Source organism: Panthera pardus, unplaced genomic scaffold (genome assembly GCF_024362965.1).
Source record: "Panthera pardus isolate Hobbes unplaced genomic scaffold, ASM2436296v1 HiC_scaffold_17, whole genome shotgun sequence".
Taxonomy (NCBI): domain Eukaryota; kingdom Metazoa; phylum Chordata; class Mammalia; order Carnivora; family Felidae; genus Panthera; species Panthera pardus.
The window spans coordinates 655,730-673,506 of NW_026526732.1; the positions used below are offsets into that span (position 1 = coordinate 655,730).

The 17,777-nt window shown below is 55.4% G+C and overlaps 1 protein-coding gene across 2 annotated transcripts in view; it reads right to left on the reverse strand.

The window, feature by feature from the left end:
- Positions 1-9,809: 9,809 nt before the first annotated feature.
- The window catches only part of ERMARD (ER membrane associated RNA degradation), a 43,702-nt gene continuing 35,734 nt past the window's right edge, over positions 9,810-17,777 (reverse strand). For both annotated transcript variants that reach the window (XR_008422803.1, XM_019412828.2), the window contains one exon: positions 9,810-11,531. Coding sequence is in view for 1 of the 2 variants with exons in the window: in XM_019412828.2 (XP_019268373.2) it covers positions 11,504-11,531 (28 nt within the window). In the remaining variant the exon portion in view is untranslated. The remainder of the gene's footprint in view (positions 11,532-17,777) is intronic.

The following is a 17,777-nucleotide window of genomic DNA, read 5'->3' on the forward strand; positions in this document are numbered from 1 at the left end:
TGATCTCGCGGTCTGTGAGTTCGAGCCCCTGCATCAGGCTCTGCGCTGTCAGCTCAGAGCCCTCTTTGGATTTTCCGTCCTCCTTTGTCTCTTCCCCTCCCCCACTTGTGCTCTTTCAAAAATAAATAAACATTAAAAAAATAAAAAGTAACGTTGATATGACATCAAAAGCACAGACAATAAAAGGAAAAACAAAAAAATCCCATCAAAGTAATCACTTCTGTGCACCAAAGGACACTACCAAGAAAGCAAAGGGCCTACACGATGGGAGAAAATATTTACAAATCACATATCTGATGAGGGATTAATATCCAGAATATATAAAGAACTCTTACAACTCAACAAAAAACAAGCAAATTTTTAAATGGGTAGAGGACTTGAATAGGCGTTTCTCCGAAGAAGACACACACAATAAACACATGAGAAATGCTCACCACCATTAGTCATCAGGGAAACGCAAATCAAAACCACAATGAGATACTGCTCCGCACCTGCCAGAATGGCACCCTTGTGCATCGGGGGCGGGAACATACAACGGTGCAGCTGCTACGGAAAACAGCCTATCGTTCCTCAAAAAGTTAAACATAGAATTTCTGCGTGGCCACTGCTCAATACATGCCCAGAATAACTGAAGGCAAGAACTCACAGAGATGATTGTCCAACCGTGTTCCCATCAGCATTATTCACATCAACAGGTGGACAAAACATGGCCACTGTGTACTGGGAATACTCTCCAGCTGCAAAAGGGAATGAAAACTGGACACGTAGGTGGACATGGAAAGCGTGACGCTCACCAAAATAAACAGACAAAGGACAGGTGCTGCGTGCCTGCCATGTATACGAGGCGCCAGGACAGCAAAGTCACAGGGACAAAAGGTAGATGAGAGGTGGGGGTCAGTGATCACCAGGGACACAGTTTTGGGTAAAGACAGCGGTGATGGTCACACAATGTCATCAATGTATTTAAGGTCTCTGCAAGGCACACTTACGCAAATACTTCCATGACAGATGTACTGTGTCTGTTTTACATTGAAAAATAACCTGCAAAGTTGTTTATGATAAAATAATATTCCTCCCTCAAACTTTACTCATACATAAAGTTCCTGGTGGACTAAAGCCATCACAGTAAGAAGCCAAACATTAAGGTTTTGGAAGTAAATACAGGAAAATATCTTTATGATCACCGGAGGGGAACTTATTTTAAAATACATACAAACATGACCCCTCCCAAAAAAGGTGAATAAATCTGACTCCCTTAAAATGAACAGTTTCTGTGCCCGTGTTGGTGTCTTAGTTTTGACCAACGTAGGAGGGCGACACAAGATGAAGACGGGGAAGCCCGTGAGGGGTCAACATCTCGTTAAAAATAATCATTTCTGTGAATCAGAATAGAAAAAGATGCTTAAAACACACACACCCAGCGAATATTAATTTGCATAATTTGAAAGCGTTCCTACAAAGCGGTTTAAAAACTGAGCTCGATAGGAAAAAGGGCTACGGCGAGCAGGCAGGCACAGAAACATAGACGCTTATGTGTCACACGTCTCGGCTTCACTATTGACCAGGAAGCGCAAGTGTAAAAAGGAAACAGGTATCATTCCACATCCTTTAGGAACGCGAAACTGTACAGCATGGAACACGGTGGTGTGCTCAATGGGGGTCCGATTCGGCGTGTCAGCCTCACGCTGAATGTGGACGCGCCCCGGGACGCAGAGCTCCCACAAGAGCACCTGCCTGAATGATCCAGAAGGTCAACGGAAGCGCCTGAACAGCCTGCACAGATCGACAGCTCAGTGAACTGTGGATCATAGATGCCACGTGGATGCCACGTGGAAACTGAGATGAGTAGATTAGAGCACACACACCAACTAAATAAACCCAGAGGTGATTTTTCAAAACAGTCAAGGACCAGTAAGTAACAGGCTCCGAGCAAACAGGCCGGCGCCCACCGTGAGGCCCCATACCTGTGCGGACGGGTAACCGCCAGCCCCGGGGAGGCTCACAATCGAACTTTTTTGTTTTCGAACTTTTCACGACATTTCCCATCGGCCGCCTCTTTCTCCGCCACTGGGGAGCAGAGCTTGCACAACCGGCCCTCGCGTGGCCGCTAAACGCCCAGACCCCTGGCCCTGTCGCAGGCTGGGTGAGGTCCATTGCAGCCTTGAAGGAAGGTCCTCAGCTGGCCCTGGGCGCTTGGGCCACGGGATGAAAGCCCCAGGTGGTTGTCGTGAGCTGCCTGACCACCCTGCTTCGTCCCACAACCTGCAGGCCCCTCTCTCTGGCCGTGGCCACAGACACCTTGCACCTCCATCTCCCAGGCCCCCCTGGCTCCGCTCCTGCCCCCACTGCACCTCACCTGCTGGTGGTTACAGGTCCAGATTCCCAGGCCACACGCTCCATTGGCCCGAGTCATTTCTGGGCCCCGCCATGGAGACCACCAGGCTGATGGCTGCTCAGGCACCACCCAGGTCCCACACTGTGGTTGGTTGCAGGGGCTGGTATCTGGTACAGGAGGGCAAGGTTTGCAGGCCAGGAGAGGACACACACAGGCAAAGGAGGAGGCAGGACCCATGGGGCAGCTGGGCGTCTGGATGGGGACAGATGGGCAGATAGAATGCCAGCTAGAGAGTCTGGGCTCAGACCACAGACTGCGCAGTCATTGTTGTGTTTTGAGGACAAGAATGACATAAAGGGCCATATACCATTTTCGTCCCATTTCATAGGTAAGGAACCTGCAGCTTGGGGACCAGGCAGCTTGTCCGGGCACACAGCTCGTCCCTGGGGCCAGAGGACCCCCCCAGGTCCCTGGTTCCACTGCCCCGCCTCACGGCACGAAGTCAAGGGCAGCTCTCTGCAGCCAGTGTTGGGGTGTCCTCAGGGGGGCCCAGAGGATAGGTGGGCACCCCATCCACGTTCCCGCCAGGCACCTGCTGGTTTTCTTTTGCATGGGGATGGCTGCTCCCACGCAGGGCCTTCCTCTGGGGCCGACTGCTCTCCGAAGCATAAATGCCCACCGCGGGGCATGACACCAGCTGGTACAGCCCCTGCCTCGTCCCTGTTCCTGCCTCTGAGCCGCATCCTTCACGGGCCCCTTGGGAGGGTGCCTGTGACAGTGTGTCGGAGGTGACGGGTGCAGTGACGGGCACTGGTCTCAGGGGCCCATGCAACGTTCACTCAAACGCACCTGTCAGCTCCAGCTGCCCGGGGTGGTGGGGGCAGGAGCATACAGGTGGCCTCGGCCGCGCTCATCTGAGAAAACTTGCGGCAGGGGGGAGACGTAAGCAGCAGGACATCAGGGAGTAGGGACCCGGGTGCCCCAGGATGATGTCCGGGAGCATTGGACGGCAGGGCCAGCTGACGGGGGGAGGGGGGGCATGCTCTCGTCCTCGGAGATGGGATGGAGCGTGAACAAAGGTGGTAACCTGGAGACGACTGGAGTGACCATTCTGTTGATGGAAAGGTTGGCCTCAGAGCACGTCTTTGACCTCCTGCCTCCTGGCGTGTGTTTCTGGGGACACGTCTCAATCCCATGTGCCCAGGCCCTGGGGTCGGTTGGGCCAAGGGGTCGGCGGCTCGTGTCTCATGGGCCTCCTTCTGGCTGGGCAGCCAGCTTCTGGAAGCTGGTGTCTTGAGTGGGGACGGTGACCCTGGTCTGCGGCAGGGTTGCTGGGATGCTGTCAGAAAGGGGAGAGCCCCTTCCCGGCCTCTGAGAATACAGCCACACACGATCTGTCTGGGGCGTGAGCGGACAGGCTGAGGGCCCATGGGAGTCCCTGAAGTGCTGAAATCCATCCTGAGGGTTCCCAAATCAGCGCCCGGGTCCCCTCCCTTCGGGCTAGGGTGATGGCCTTTCCATGGGAAGCCGGTCCACTCGGTCCCGGGAAAGCTGGGACACATGGAGCGGCCTCAGCTCCTTGCAGATGGACAGCCGGACCCCGTGCTCTTTGTGGAAATGAACGTGCCCGTCCCAGGACAACCTCCCGCCCCCGGCCACCCCAGCTCCGCTCCCCACCGCCCAGTGTGTGCCTTCCATCCACACGGTTCGCCTGCCAGGCCCGCTGCCCAGAGAGACCCTCCACGGGCCGGCCTCCGCCTTTCCGTCTGGCAGAGATGCCCGTGACCAGAACAGGCTCAGGAGGGGCTGGTGGGGGCTCAGGAAACGCTGACCTCCCCCCGCTCCCCTGCCCCGACCCACTCCAGGGGCCCTGCCCGCTGGCGCACCCTGCAGGGCCCAAGCAGCCGGCGGCGTGGACAGAGCAGCCAGTGTAGATGAACCGCGTCCTGCGGTCACGGCAGCCCAGGCCATGCCCGGAGCCGCCACCAGCTGGAGGACAAAGCAGGCTGCTGGCAGGAGCTTCCCCTTGGAGGGAAAAGCAGATTAAGGGCTCCGTCGGGGCTGCCAAAGCCCGAGCCTGAGACCGGGCGGGAGCCGTGGGGGCAGGGCGGGCGCCTGGCTGCGGGACGCGGGGACAGATTGTGTTTTGGCAGCTGAGGGAACGGCTGGCAGGAAGGGAGGTGTGCGCGTGGCAGCACAGACTAATGATGTGTGATGGTTGCAGGCGCTTGGCTGGGACACCAGGTGAGAGAGGGGACGCGCGGGCACGTGCTCCCTGCCGCCCGGCCGAGGGCGCCGTGTGCGGGGGCCAAGGACAGAAGCGTTCCCGAAGTCGCAGGAGTGGGTCCCTTGCGTCCTGGCTTCGGGCACAGTTCACCGTCAGGCAGGCCCGCCCGCCCCCCGCGTGGGGCTTTCGCTGGGCCAACGGGGAGCCGGTCTGTGGATCAGACGCCCTGCGGCGGCTGGGCCACAGGGAGGGGCGGGTGCCCACCGTCCCAGCGTGGGGGCCTCCCGTCCCCCCGCGTGAGGAGCGGGGCTCCGCACACGGCCCTCTGGCACCTCCCGCAGGAGCCTGGCTGCGTCCCTGTGTTGGGCACATATCTGTCAAGAAGATTAGTTTCAATTTGCCATGAATGTTTTCAAACTCCTTCCTTATACATGAAAGTGTCACCACCTCATCTCAGCCTCTGCCAAGTTGAATGGCAAGTGTGTAAGAGTGAGTTTTCTGTTTTCTGGGAAGATAAATAAATAACACTCACTTTACATAATCCCTTGGCCCACGCCAGCGAGCTGGTTCCTTGCAGGGAGATCCCCTGGTGCACACGGGTCCTCCTGGCTGCGGTGTGTGCGTTCTAGTCTGAATCGTCCTTCAAGAAATCCAGGCCGAAGCAAAGACCTAATGTTTTGACTGAAATTTTATATTACATTCACAGAAGCTGGGCTCACAGGACAGGCTTGGACCAATGCTTTGTCACTTTATAAAAAGTAAATCCCATCAAAACCTGTCCTTCCAGAGGGCAGAGAATAAAGGGACAAGAGCCCGCAAGTCCTACCCACCAAGCACACGGGCTGCGTGCGTGGCAGGGCACCTAGGGTTTCACGTGTGTGCCGCACGCCTTCCCGACAGAATGGGAGACTTTCGAGAGCCGGGGACACCGCCACGCTTCCCAGATTCGCTCTGGGACACAGCTGAGCGTGGCCACGCTTCTCCGGTGAGCTCAGGCCCGTTCCTGACTCTACAGCTGCTTCTTTAGCAAGCAACCTTTAAACCATCAAAGAAGCTCTCTCCTTCGCCGCCCTGCTCCTGTGCCCAGCCATCCTCACCCCTGGAACATACATGCTGGAACCGGGCTTGAGCGGTTCTTGCCTGTTTTACTCACTCCCCAAGCTTCCTCTGGACGGCCTCCAAACTCGATCTGCGGCTTGCGGCCACTGTGGCCTCCCCATCCACTCGTGGTACCCTGCTTTCTGGCCTCCCGCTGCACGGCACTCGGCCCCATGCACACGTGAAGCCCTTTTAAGATGCATCCAGGAGTCACAGCCGTGGAGAATCAGCCTTCAGACAAGCCCTGGAAGACCAGAAAACAGGGTTTGATTCCACATTGTTGCTGGACTGATGAGTTTTGTTACTGTTGTTAGTGATGGCTTGTGCTTTTTGGGACATGGCCGCGTAAAGCTTTAAAACTCATGCATCATAAGAAATCACTGACGGGGCGCCTGGGTGGCTCTGTGGGTTGAGCGTCTGACTTCGGCTCAGGTCATGATCTCATGGTCCGTGAGCTCGAGCCCCGCGTTGGCTTCTGTGCTGACAGCTCAGAGCCCGGAGCCTGCTTCGGATTCTGTCTCCCTCACTCTCTGCCCCTCCCCTGCTCACACGGTGTCTCTCTTTCTCTCTCTCTCTCAAAAATAAATAAACATTAACAAAATTCTAGAATATTGTTTAAATTTCCTTTGGAAGACAACAGAGAGAGCCATGCCCCACACTGAAATATGCTTCTAGAGGCACCTGCATGGCTCAGTCCGACTTCGGCTCAGGTCACGATCTCGCGGTCGGTGAGTTCAAGTCCCGCGTAGGGCTCTGTGCTGACGGCTCGGAGCCTGGAGCCTGCTTCCGATTCTGTGTCTCCCTCGTTCTCTGCCCCTCCCCTGCTCATGCTCTGTCTCTCTCTGTCTTTTGAAAATAAGTAAACATTAAACAAAAAAATCTAAAAAAAAAACCCACGGATTAGTTTAAACAACCACGAATTTGGAGTGTGAGCAGACCCCATGCTGGAAGCCCCCGCGTTATGCAGTCACCCTGTGGAACCCCTCACCCACCCGGAGTCACCACTGACCAGGGAGGCAATCCCTATGGCAGGCGGCTCAGGGGAAAGAAAGCACGCCCCAAGTTAATAGCTCTCGATTCCACAGTTCTTGATCGCCTCCCCCAGCTTCGAGGCGATATACTTATTTCCAGCTTCACTGCAGAGGAGACAAATAAATAACCCACGTGTCTGTGTTGCAGACCATTTAAAGACACCTCCGTGACACACATACCATCAAACACTGGATACTGGGTGTGATGCTAGAGATTTATGAGTCCAGACACAGTGCTCGGTCTCCCCGTGTCCTTACTCAATTCCCAGGAGATCGACATATCATTTAAAAGCCTGAAGGTTGCTTCCTTTTAATGGCACGTGCCCACTCTACGTTGGAGGCAGAAATGTTTTTCCACTCTTGATTCCCAGTCGGCACAAAGCCATAATGTGATCCCGCAGAATTGAGAGGTTGACAAACAAGGTCAGGAGACAAAGGTGTTTCAGAGACTGCGGCATCCCCTTGGCCCCCCGCCCCTCCCTCCACGGTTGCCAAGGAGACCAGGGCGCAGGCCCGTCCATCTTACCAGCAGGCATCTGTGGACTCAAATTTCCTTGTTTTCTTGCTTATTTTTTATTTGATTTTTAAAAAGGGCTTAAAAAGTGTGCATCATGTCAACTTAAAATTACCGACTTGATTTTTACGTCACCTACTTACCTGCATACCGACCTCTGCCTATCCACCCACACATGCCTGCTTTGTTCGAGAAAGAATTTAAGATGCCATACTGAACATCACTTTATTCATCTAGATAAATATGTATATGTTATATGCATATATTCTGTTTCAAACTCAGAGGAAAAATGTAAACTTTCAATACTGGCACAATTGCACTAGCTCTGAGTTTTTTCTGCTACAGTATTTTCTTAAATTAACCCAAGACGCTGATGAACTCCAGGTGTGCAAGAAAACGGCATGTCTTTATGGAGAATTGGGTTTGGATGATACGTGCCACAGGCTGCAGCCGTACATAATTACATGTCAAAATAAGATTCAAACACTTGGTTTCAAAAGCTGCTTATGGGAACTTTATCTTGCAATAGATCCAAGGTATTTTAAAAATGGGATCATCTTCATTGAAGCTGAAAAAGTATTTAATAAAATTCAGCAGTAAAAACTTTAGTAAAATAGAATTAGATGTTTTCTTAACATGTTAAGATACATCTATCTAAACCCAAAAGACAATAGCAAGTGAAAACCAAGTAATAAGAAAATTTAGTAAGATATCAGAGTATAAAATTAACATCAAGAAACCAACAACTTTATAAGATACAATGGAAAAAATACCCCTATTTAATAAGCCAACGAAGATAAAGTATCAGGAATAAATTTAACAAAGTTAAGATCTACATGAGAAACATTTTATTTGAACAAGCGGAGAGGAAGACTCGATACACAGAATGTCACTCTCCCCCCACTAATTTTATAAATCAGTGTATTAATAAACATGCAATTAATGAAAAAATAAAGATGGAACAAGGTTTTTCTGGATCTTTGTGGGGTTTTTGTTTTTTTTTTTTTGGTTTTGGTTTGTTTTTTTGCAGAGAGAAGAGTGGACAATCTTATCCTAATGTTTAAATAGAAAAAAAAAAAAACCCAACAAGAATAAGCAGGAAAATCCTAAAAGAAAGCGTTAAGAAAAATACATAGCCCTACTAGCTCTTAAATCATATAACAGTCTTAATAATTAAAACATTGCTGTGCTGGCTCACAACAGACATACAGAACAACATAAAACCATAGGAAGTATAGGTAAATACAAAACTACGTGAGAAATTAGCATAAAGCACACATGACATTTCAGATTAGTGTTGAAAAACATGACTGATAAATGGCATTAGGGACAACTGAGTCGCTATCCAGCAAATAAATAAAAGATAAAAGCCACCCCCATATCTCATATTACACATCAAATTCCAAAAACATCAAATACTTAAATGTTAAAAATAAAATCATAAAAGTAACAATAGAAATTATGACAACTATCTTTATCACTTTGCAGTCAAGGGAAGACTCTGCTAATTTAAGCCAAAAAGCCAAATGCAGTAAAAGAAGGATTTATAAATTCAACCACATAAAAACAAAACTTCTGCATGAAAAACTTGCCATTGGAAGTCAAGATGGACAAAAAAATATATATGTCATCTCCTATCACAATCTATATCCTTAATATATAAAGAGCTCCTAGAAACCAATATGAAAGACAAAGATTAGCAACCCAACAGATAAATGGGAAATTACTTTAACTAAACAGTCCAGTGAAAACACAGGAAGATGCTCAACCTTATGAATAATAGAAAACCTATTCAGTTGGCAAAATACTCAGTTACTTAGACTGTGGAAGTAGGGTGCTTTCATACATTAAGAGGGTAAATTTTATAAACCATATGGACAATAGTTTGGAAACAGCTATAAAATTTCAAAGAAGTCATATATCCTTTGAGTTATTTTTCTAGTAGGAATTGATTCTAACGATCTGTGCAAAATGACATATATCCAAGGCTTTTAGTCCAGCATTATTTAACAAAAGATTTGCAACAACTTAAGTATACACCAACAGGAAACATCCACACAATGGAATACCATGCGGCTTTTAAAAATGGAGAAGTTCTCCATGTACTAATATGGCAGATGCTCCAACATATACTGTTAAGCAAAGAAGCAAAGTGTAGAACAGTAAGTATGCTACTGCTTGTATAAAAAAGCACAGGGAGAGTGGAAGTGAGCACACATATTCATCCTTGTTTGCACATGCATTAGGAAACTAGGTGTACATAATAATCACAACTCATATCCTCAACATATAAAGAGCTCCAGTCCAAGAAATCAATAAGAAAGACTTTTTTAAGTTTTTGTTTATGTTGAGACAGAGAGAGCAGGGGAGGGGCAGAGAGAGAGGGAGAAAGAGATTCCCAAGCAAGCTCTGAGCAGTCAGTGCAGAGCCCAACGCAGGGCTCAATCTAACAAACTGAGAGACCGTGACCTGGGGGGAAATCAAGACGGACACTTAACCGACTGAGCGACCCAGGCGCCCCAATAAGAAAGAATGTTTTACACAGAAGAATGTAGAGAAACTGGGCAGAGGGGGACAGAGATGAAAAGCAGACATTACACTGAATACGTTTTCATGTTTTTTATTTCTAAACCATGTGAATTATTACCCATTCAAAAATTTAAATTTAACAAATAGATTTTAGGGGGTAAACTTATCTTTTTTATTTAAAGAACACTTTTATGTTTGAGCTTCACATGATGTATATTACTATTTCCCAACTGGACAGACTGCCACTGACCTCACGGACCAATTATTTTAGCATGATAGACAACAAAAAATTTAACTTAAATATTATATGGTTTGTGTTTACTCACAAGTTCAGTCAACACTAATATCTTTTCTTACAATATGATTTTCTGTTTTCTCTTTTTGTCTCTACGAAATATGGACTCTGCAAAACCCCTTGATCAGCTAGCTCCCTGGAACCGTGTTTGGTCACATCCTGCGGAACTAGAACAACTCTGTCACCAGTCCCCACAGCACCACAGGCCAGCTTCTGCGTGGGACAGGTGGAGTCAGGCATTTCCGATTACTGGAGCCACGTGGTTCACTGGGATGTATAGTCAGAGAGAAGACCCCTGGGCGTGTCGAAACCCGGCGTCTGAGGAAATCGACCCTCCGGCCCCGGGAAGGGTTGGGACTCTGCAGACTTCAGTGGGGGGTCACCGTCTCTCTCCTGCCACTGTTCCTCTCTGTCCTGTGTCCCAGCGGCACTGTTTCACCCCAGACATCTGCAGACTGCCAGTCCTTTCCTGGAACTAGTCAGTGGCCGGCCAGGGAAAAGATGGGAACCATCGATCAGATGCAGGGAAGTCTGGAAATTTGTGATGTTCCCGTGGAGCCTGAGGCTCCAAATCCCACGTTGCTGACAAGGCCACAGCCCAGTGGCCTGCCCACGCACAGCCTGTGTCCCCCTGGCATTCGAGTTCCTCTACCCTCTTGTTGACCTGCAGGCCTCGGCCCAGTTCAGGGGCCCTGCTGACCACCCAGCCTGCCCACCTTGTCTCTTGGCCCGGGCTCGGCCCCTGGCCCGCTCGGTCGCTCTGTGACTTGGGTAGGTACCGATCCCCGTGAAGAGCGGCCGCCGCCTCGCTGGGTGATCTCGAGGTTGATGACGACCGTGGATATAAAGGCAGGTGGCGTCTAGAGGGGTCAGTGTCCCCACAGTCACACCCCTTGGGCTCTGTTTCTGTCTCAGTCACCTCTACCCTGGGCAGGCCCCGCGGACCCCTGTCCTTTCTTGTGAGGTGCGCTCGGCCGGGCCCTGGGCTGACGGCCACCGGCCCTGTCTCTGCTCCTGCGCCCGCTGGCTCTGCCACGCGAGGTTCTGGAGGCCACAGCAAAGGAGTCCCGTGGCCGAGCCACCGCATGTTCTGGAAGAGGTGATGGTGGGGGGAGATCTGGGCGACGTGGCAGAAACCATGAGATCGGGCAGGAGCGCCCCAGGACTAGCTGAGCCGCTGGAGGACAGCATTTCTCCGAGGTGCTGGGCTCGCGGTCTGGGGCTCTCAGCCGCGGGGTGTCTCGGGATTGCTCATTAGGCACAGGCAGAAGGCAGGGGGAATGCCATCGGGATTCGTGCCAAGCAGAACCTGGCACACGGGGGCCCTCGGCAGCAAGACGTGTGTGCAGAACCACGGGCGGGGAGGGACGCAGGGGCGCGGCTGGACGTTCTGACGCCATCTGGACGCGTCCCCACCATTTGTCTGCCGGCTGGATGTCGCACCTCCTGGGTCCCTGTGGGGCGTCTGCAGCCATCACACCTTCTTGTTGTGTGTTCCTGATCTGTGCAAACACAAGGCAAATGGGCCCCCTGCTGACTCATCAGGTGCCTGCCCGTTCCCAGGCCACACTCGGCGGGCGTTACAAGGTACTCAGGGCTGACCCGCTACCCGCCTCCCCGGGAGAGAACAGGAGCCTGGAGCTGCCCGCTCCTCCCTCCTCCCAGAGGTGTGAACGCAGGGCTGGGCCGGACCTGGTGTGCCTCCCTAACCGCACGCCTCCCCTCACCCCAGCTGCCAGCCCCACTCAGACCCCTTCTCCGCCTCGGAAGCCACTCTCCGGTTCTGTAATTTAACGGTCTCACGGACCGATCCTCAAATCCCTGCTTCCTGCCGGGCTCAGCCACATCCTCCCCACTGCTGTCCTCCGCTGTGCCCGCCCGTGCCCGCTCAGGGCAGGCTGACACTTTCCCGAGGCCCAGGGCCGCCCCCCGCTCTCCTGGCCCCGACCCGCCCTCCTCAGCACCCGGCCTCCGGGCCGAGCCCCACGGGGCCACGCGTGCTCCCTCCGCTCACCCTCCGCCACCGCCGGGTCCCCCAGGCTGCTCACACGGCCACCCAGGCGCCAAAGCCACGAGGCTTCCCGGGCCTCACCCCCGGTCACATCTCCGGGGCATCGCTCTCTTCCCCCGACTCCCTCCCGCCCCAGCTAGGTCCTTCTCCTGCTTTCGGTCCGCTTTTCTGGTTCTCGCCAGCGTCCTGTCCTCCTCTCCCTCCTCACACCACAGACCCCACGTCCAAGCAGACGAGGCTACGACCCCGAGACCCACTCACAGTTGGCTCCACGAACAGAGAAGAGGAAGCCAAGAGGGCCCTGGTGGCCCCGATCTCCGCCCGCGCCTCCCTGCTGCCCGGACAGACTGAGGACGACGAGCTGGGCCTCCGGGCGCCCACGGCATGGCACCGCTCTCCGTCCCCGGCCCTCCACCACCGCGACCTCTCTCCCGCTGCCCTCGGCCCCCCTCTGCGCTAGGCCGGGGGTCACATCTCAAATGCCGGAGGGTCCTTGAGCCTCCCCGCAGCACGTCTCGCCCACAGTGACCGACTGCGTCTATTTTTATGTAACTTGCATCCAAGCCACAGAATCTGAATAATCGGCTGCCAAAGGGAAGGGAAAGAAAGAACCCGGAATCCAATCCAACCCAGTCCCCAGAAAGAACCGAGAAGCAGGAACCCAGGTCCTCGAGGCCACCGACCCCAGGACACGCTCACACCAAGGGGAGGTCGAGATTTCTCAGTCACCTTAGGTCTCCCAAGGGGGTCAGTGAGGGCGGGAGGACAGCTCCGGGCCTGGGGCTGGCGGGCTGGAGCAGAGTCGGCCTTCTGCCTGTAGGGCCTCACCTCTCAGACCTTCCCGTCCTCACCTCTGAGACCCTCCCCTCCTCCCCTCTGAGACCCTCTTCCCTCTCAGACCCTCCCCTCCTCCCCTCTGAGACCCTCCTCCCTCTCAGACCCTCCCCTCCTCACCTCTCAGACCCTCCTCCCTCTCAGACCCTCCCCTCCTCACCTCTGACCCTCCACCTCTCAGACCCTCCCCTCCTCACCCCTCAGAACTTCCTCCCTCTCAGACCCTCCCCTCCTCACCTCTGACCATCCTTACCTCTCAGACCCTCCCCTCCTCACCCCTCAGAACTTCCTCCCTCTCAGACCCTCCCCTCCTCACCTCTCAGACCCTCCTCACCTCTCAGACCCTCCCCTCCTCACCTGTCAGACCCTCCTCACCTCTCAGACCCTCCCCTCCTCACCTCTGAGACTCTCCCCTCCTCACCTCTCAGACCCTCCTCCCTCTCAGACCCTCCCCTCCTCACCCCTCAGACCTTCCTCCCTCTCAGACCCTCCCCTCCTCACCTCTGACCATCCTTACCTCTCAGACCCTCCCCTCCTCACCTCTCAGACCCTCCCCTCCTCACCTCTGAGACCCTCCTCCTTCTCAGACCCTCCCCTCCTCACCTCTCAGACCCTGCTCTCACCTCTCAGACCCTCCCGTCCTCACCCCCTCAGGGTTGCTGTGGGGATGTTTCTGGACGATGTGCATCAGGATGACCATCTGCAAAGGTCCCATGGAGGGATCCAGAGGCCGTTTGCAGGGAGCCACAGGAGGGGCACACGGCCACCCGCTTGGATGTGCTGTGGGTGGGGTGGGGGGGGTGGGGGGGGGTGGGGGGGGGGGTGGGACGTGGCCCAGGGCGGCCTCCCTGACAGGAGAGGCCACCTGGAAAGGGCCAGCTACCGTTCTCCTTTCCCTCACACGCTCTCTGAGCCTTAGTTGCCTCGCTCTGAACTGGAGTTAATAACACCATCTGGCTCGGGGCTCCGCACAGACGTGAGCCGTTAATGATGGCCACGCACTGTGTGTGGAAGCGATCGGGCTCGCTCGGCTGGGCGGTAGTTAATATCTACGATGATGGGCTGTGCCTGTGGGCTTCACAAACTGAGTTTATGACTGGATTTTGAAGCTAACGTTAAACGCTCTTCCTTTAAGGCAACTAAATGATGTGTCAGAAGAGCTTCCTGCCTTCACGCAGGGACTTGCGTGGATGAACTTAAGATCTGATCTTAGATCCTCCGTAAATCCTCCCGAAGTCGTTCGTGTTGCCCCTTCCCACGACCCCAGGGCACCCGGCGGGAGGAAGCTGGTCCGGGTCTTCTAGAAAGCAGCCCACAGGCCACAGCCGCTCAGACGGCCGGAGCCGTGGCAGCCGCGTGGGCAGCTTGCGGTAACAGCCAGGTGGGAACTGGTGTCTACACTGACAATAACCAGTTGTCGGAAGACACTCCCCACGGCACACCCACACCCGCACGCCCTCCCCCGCGGGAAATCCAGCCTGCCCTCAAACAAAGAGCTCCCCCTGCCCCAGACAGCGCCCGCAGTCCCTCTGGACCACCGCCCTGCTCTCCCACGCAGGAAGGGCCGCGCTCCCGTCCTCGCCCCTCGTAAGTGGACGAGTCAGTCAGTGAACCCATGGTGAGGCCCGCACTGACCAGGCGTGGGTCCTGCGGGCCCTGTCCCCCATTCCGGCCTGGTGGCTGGCATGACCCCTTCCCCCCGTGTGTGAGCAGTGCTGGGGACAGAGGCACACGTCCCCCCGTGTGTGAGCAGTGACAGAGGGACGTGTCCCCTGTGTGTGAGCAGTGACAGAGGGACAGACACATCCGATGTGTGAGCAGTGACGGGGGGACACGTCCCCCTGGGTGTGAGCAGTGACAGAGGCACACGTCCCCCCGTGTGTGAGCAGTGACAGGGGACACACACCCCCGTGTGTGAGCAGTGACAGAGGGACACATCCGATGTGTGAGCAGTGACGGGGGGACACGTCCCCCCGTGTGTGAGCAGTGACAGAGGCACACGTCCCCCTGTGTGTGAGCAGTGACAGAGGGACACGTTCCCCCATGTGTGAGCAGTGACGGGGGACACATCCCCCTGGGTGTGAGAAGTAACAGAGGCACACGTCCCCCCGTGTGTGAGCAGTGACAGAGGGACACGTCCCCCGTGTGTGAGCAGTGACAGAGGCACAGGTCCCCCCGTGTGTGAGCAGTGACAGGGGACACACACCCCCGTGTGTGAGCAGTGACAGAGGGACACATCCGATGTGTGAGCAGTGATGGGGGGATGTGTCCCCCCCGTGTGTGAGCAGTGACAGAGGCACACGTCCCCCTGTGTGTGAGCAGTGACAGAGGCACACGTCCCCCCGTGTGTGAGCAGTGACAGGGGACACACACCCCCGTGTGTGAGCAGTGACAGAGGGACACATCCGATGTGTGAGCAGTGATGGGGGGATGTGTCCCCCCCGTGTGTGAGCAGTGACAGAGGCACACGTCCCCCTGTGTGTGAGCAGTGACAGAGGGACACGTTCCCCCATGTGTGAGCAGTGACGGGGGACACGTCCCCCTGGGTGTGAGCAGTGACAGAGGGACACATCCCCCCCGTGAGCAATGACAGAGGGACACATCCAATGTGTGAGCAGTGACAGGGGGACACATCCCCCTGGGTGTGTGCAGTAACAGAGGCACACGTTACCCCCATGTGTGAGCAGTGACAGAGGGACACGTCCCCCGTGTGTGAGCAGTGACAGAGGGACACATCCGATGTGTGAGCAGTGACAGGGGGACACGTCCCCCCGTGTGTGAGCAGTGACAGAGGCACACATCCCCCTGCCCCCCCCATGTGTGAGCAGTCCTGGGGGCGAGGGGACACGTGTCACCTGACCCAAGGTCACAGAGGCTCACCTCCAGGGTGGCCACCATCAGCTACAGCAAGGAGGTGTCAGTGCGAAGTTCCTTTGCTAAACGGCGCCACCACGCGTGTCCTGGAGAAAATGCACACGCCCTGTGTCACTATGGCGTCTGCACGCTGCTCTGGGAAACCCCAAGTTTGTTCCTAGGAGTGGCTTCCCAATCAAATCTCTAAAACGCAAAACAAATGTCACCAAGACGTGACCAACCATGTTTGCGCAGACAGCTCCCTCTGGATAGGATCTTGGGCACCAGGGCCCCTGCCCTGAGCCTGGAGCGGGGAGCACACTGTGAGCAGTCGGGGGAGGGGGCCGCCTGCTCTGAGCTGGGGCGGGAGGGGGGAGGGGATGCCCCTGCCCTGAAGCAGTGGCGGGGCCGGTTGGGGGCGGGGTGGGGGGGCGCTGCCTGTCCTGAACTGTGCAGGCATCCCGTGAGCAGTGGTGGGGAGACGCCCCTGCCGTGATACGGGGGGGATGGGGTGCCTCTGCCCTGAGCCATGGGGGCTGTCTCGAACGGCGGGGACATCCCCATGCGGCGGGGGGGAGACGAGCCGAGGTGGGGGCACCCCGTGAGGGGGGGGAGGAGGGAGGGGAGAGGACGTTTCTGCCGTGAGCCAAGGTGGGGAAGGAGAGGATGCCCCTGCGGTTACCACGTGGCGGCGGGGGGGGGGGGGGGGGGGGAGGGCCTGCCGTCAGCCCAAGGGACAGACAGGCCTCTCTGTGCACAGGCCACGAGCCACTCCAAGTCACAGCCCAAAGGGTATTCCTCGGGCCGACCCCAAGTCACTGCTCACCTCTGACCTGAGGCAGAGGACCCGTTGACCTGATACAGCAGCTGGGGAAGGCGAGCCACGCCTAGGGTATTGGGTACGTTCCGTGGGTCAAGTCCCCCGCTGCAGGGCAGAAGTCCACGTGAGGACGGGGACTCCGGCTGGCAAGCTGGCCGCGTGGCGGCATCCTTCAGCAAGTCAAAGCGAGAGGGCCTCTGCCCCTTGCTGGTGAGCTCTGCGTGACTTCGGCCGGGATGGGACCAGCACAGAGACAGGTGACATCCCGCGGCTGAGTCTGCAGGAAGGCAGTGGCGCCTCGGTGTAGGTGAGTGTGCACCAGAGGGTCAGCAGGGCCTCCTGGAGGCAGGGAGACAGCCCCGGCCACCCCGCCCATCACCCGCCCCCAAAGTCCCCACACTACTCAGGGCTCCCGGGACCTCGTGGAGGACATCCTCACGGAGGCTGGCTTTTCGCTGCATATTCCCAAGGGGAGACACTTGTCCCACCACCGAGCTCAGACCACGCGAGCTGAGTGTCCGGGGCTGGCTGCGTCACTCTTGAGGCCCGGCATAAAATGAAACTCCAGGTGCTCCGCCAGAAAGCTGTTCTTTCCTCCGCGGTTTCCGTCAGGGGCTGGGTCGCGTCCCCAAAATGCGTATGTGGAAGTCTGAACTCCCAGACCTCGGAACGTGCCTGCATGCGGAAGCAGGGCTTTTAACAAGGTGATTAGGTTAAGACGAGGTCTTCGTGTCGAAGACGCGATCGACACCTACAGCCAGTGGCTCTCGGTAAGCAGATGGCCCTCCACAGTGTGTGGGCGCCCCGGCCACCAGCTAAAGGCCTGAACAGCTGCGACAGAGCTTCCGCACAGGGGAGAGCCTTCTCCCCGTGGCTGGAACACGAGGTCTTGCCCCGGCGTCCAGCCTGCCCTGCAGACTCCAGCCTTGCCAGCCTCCAAACCCAGTGAGTCCATCTCCAATTTCTCACCAGAGGCCAGACCCACACAGGGTTCTGTTGGTCCCGTTTCTCTGGAGAACCCTGCCTGATGCTCCCCGTGCCAAGGCCTGGGACTCAATCACGTCCACACGCTCCCTCTCACCGCAGAAGGTGCCCTGCTTGCGGGCTCTGGGGATGAAGACACGGAGGTCTTGGTGAGGGTGGTGGCGGCCCCCGGCCTCCTGCAGCCGCAGGAATGAAGAAGGCTATTCTAGCTTCCTCGTTTGTGTCTCTACAAACACTAGTTTTTTT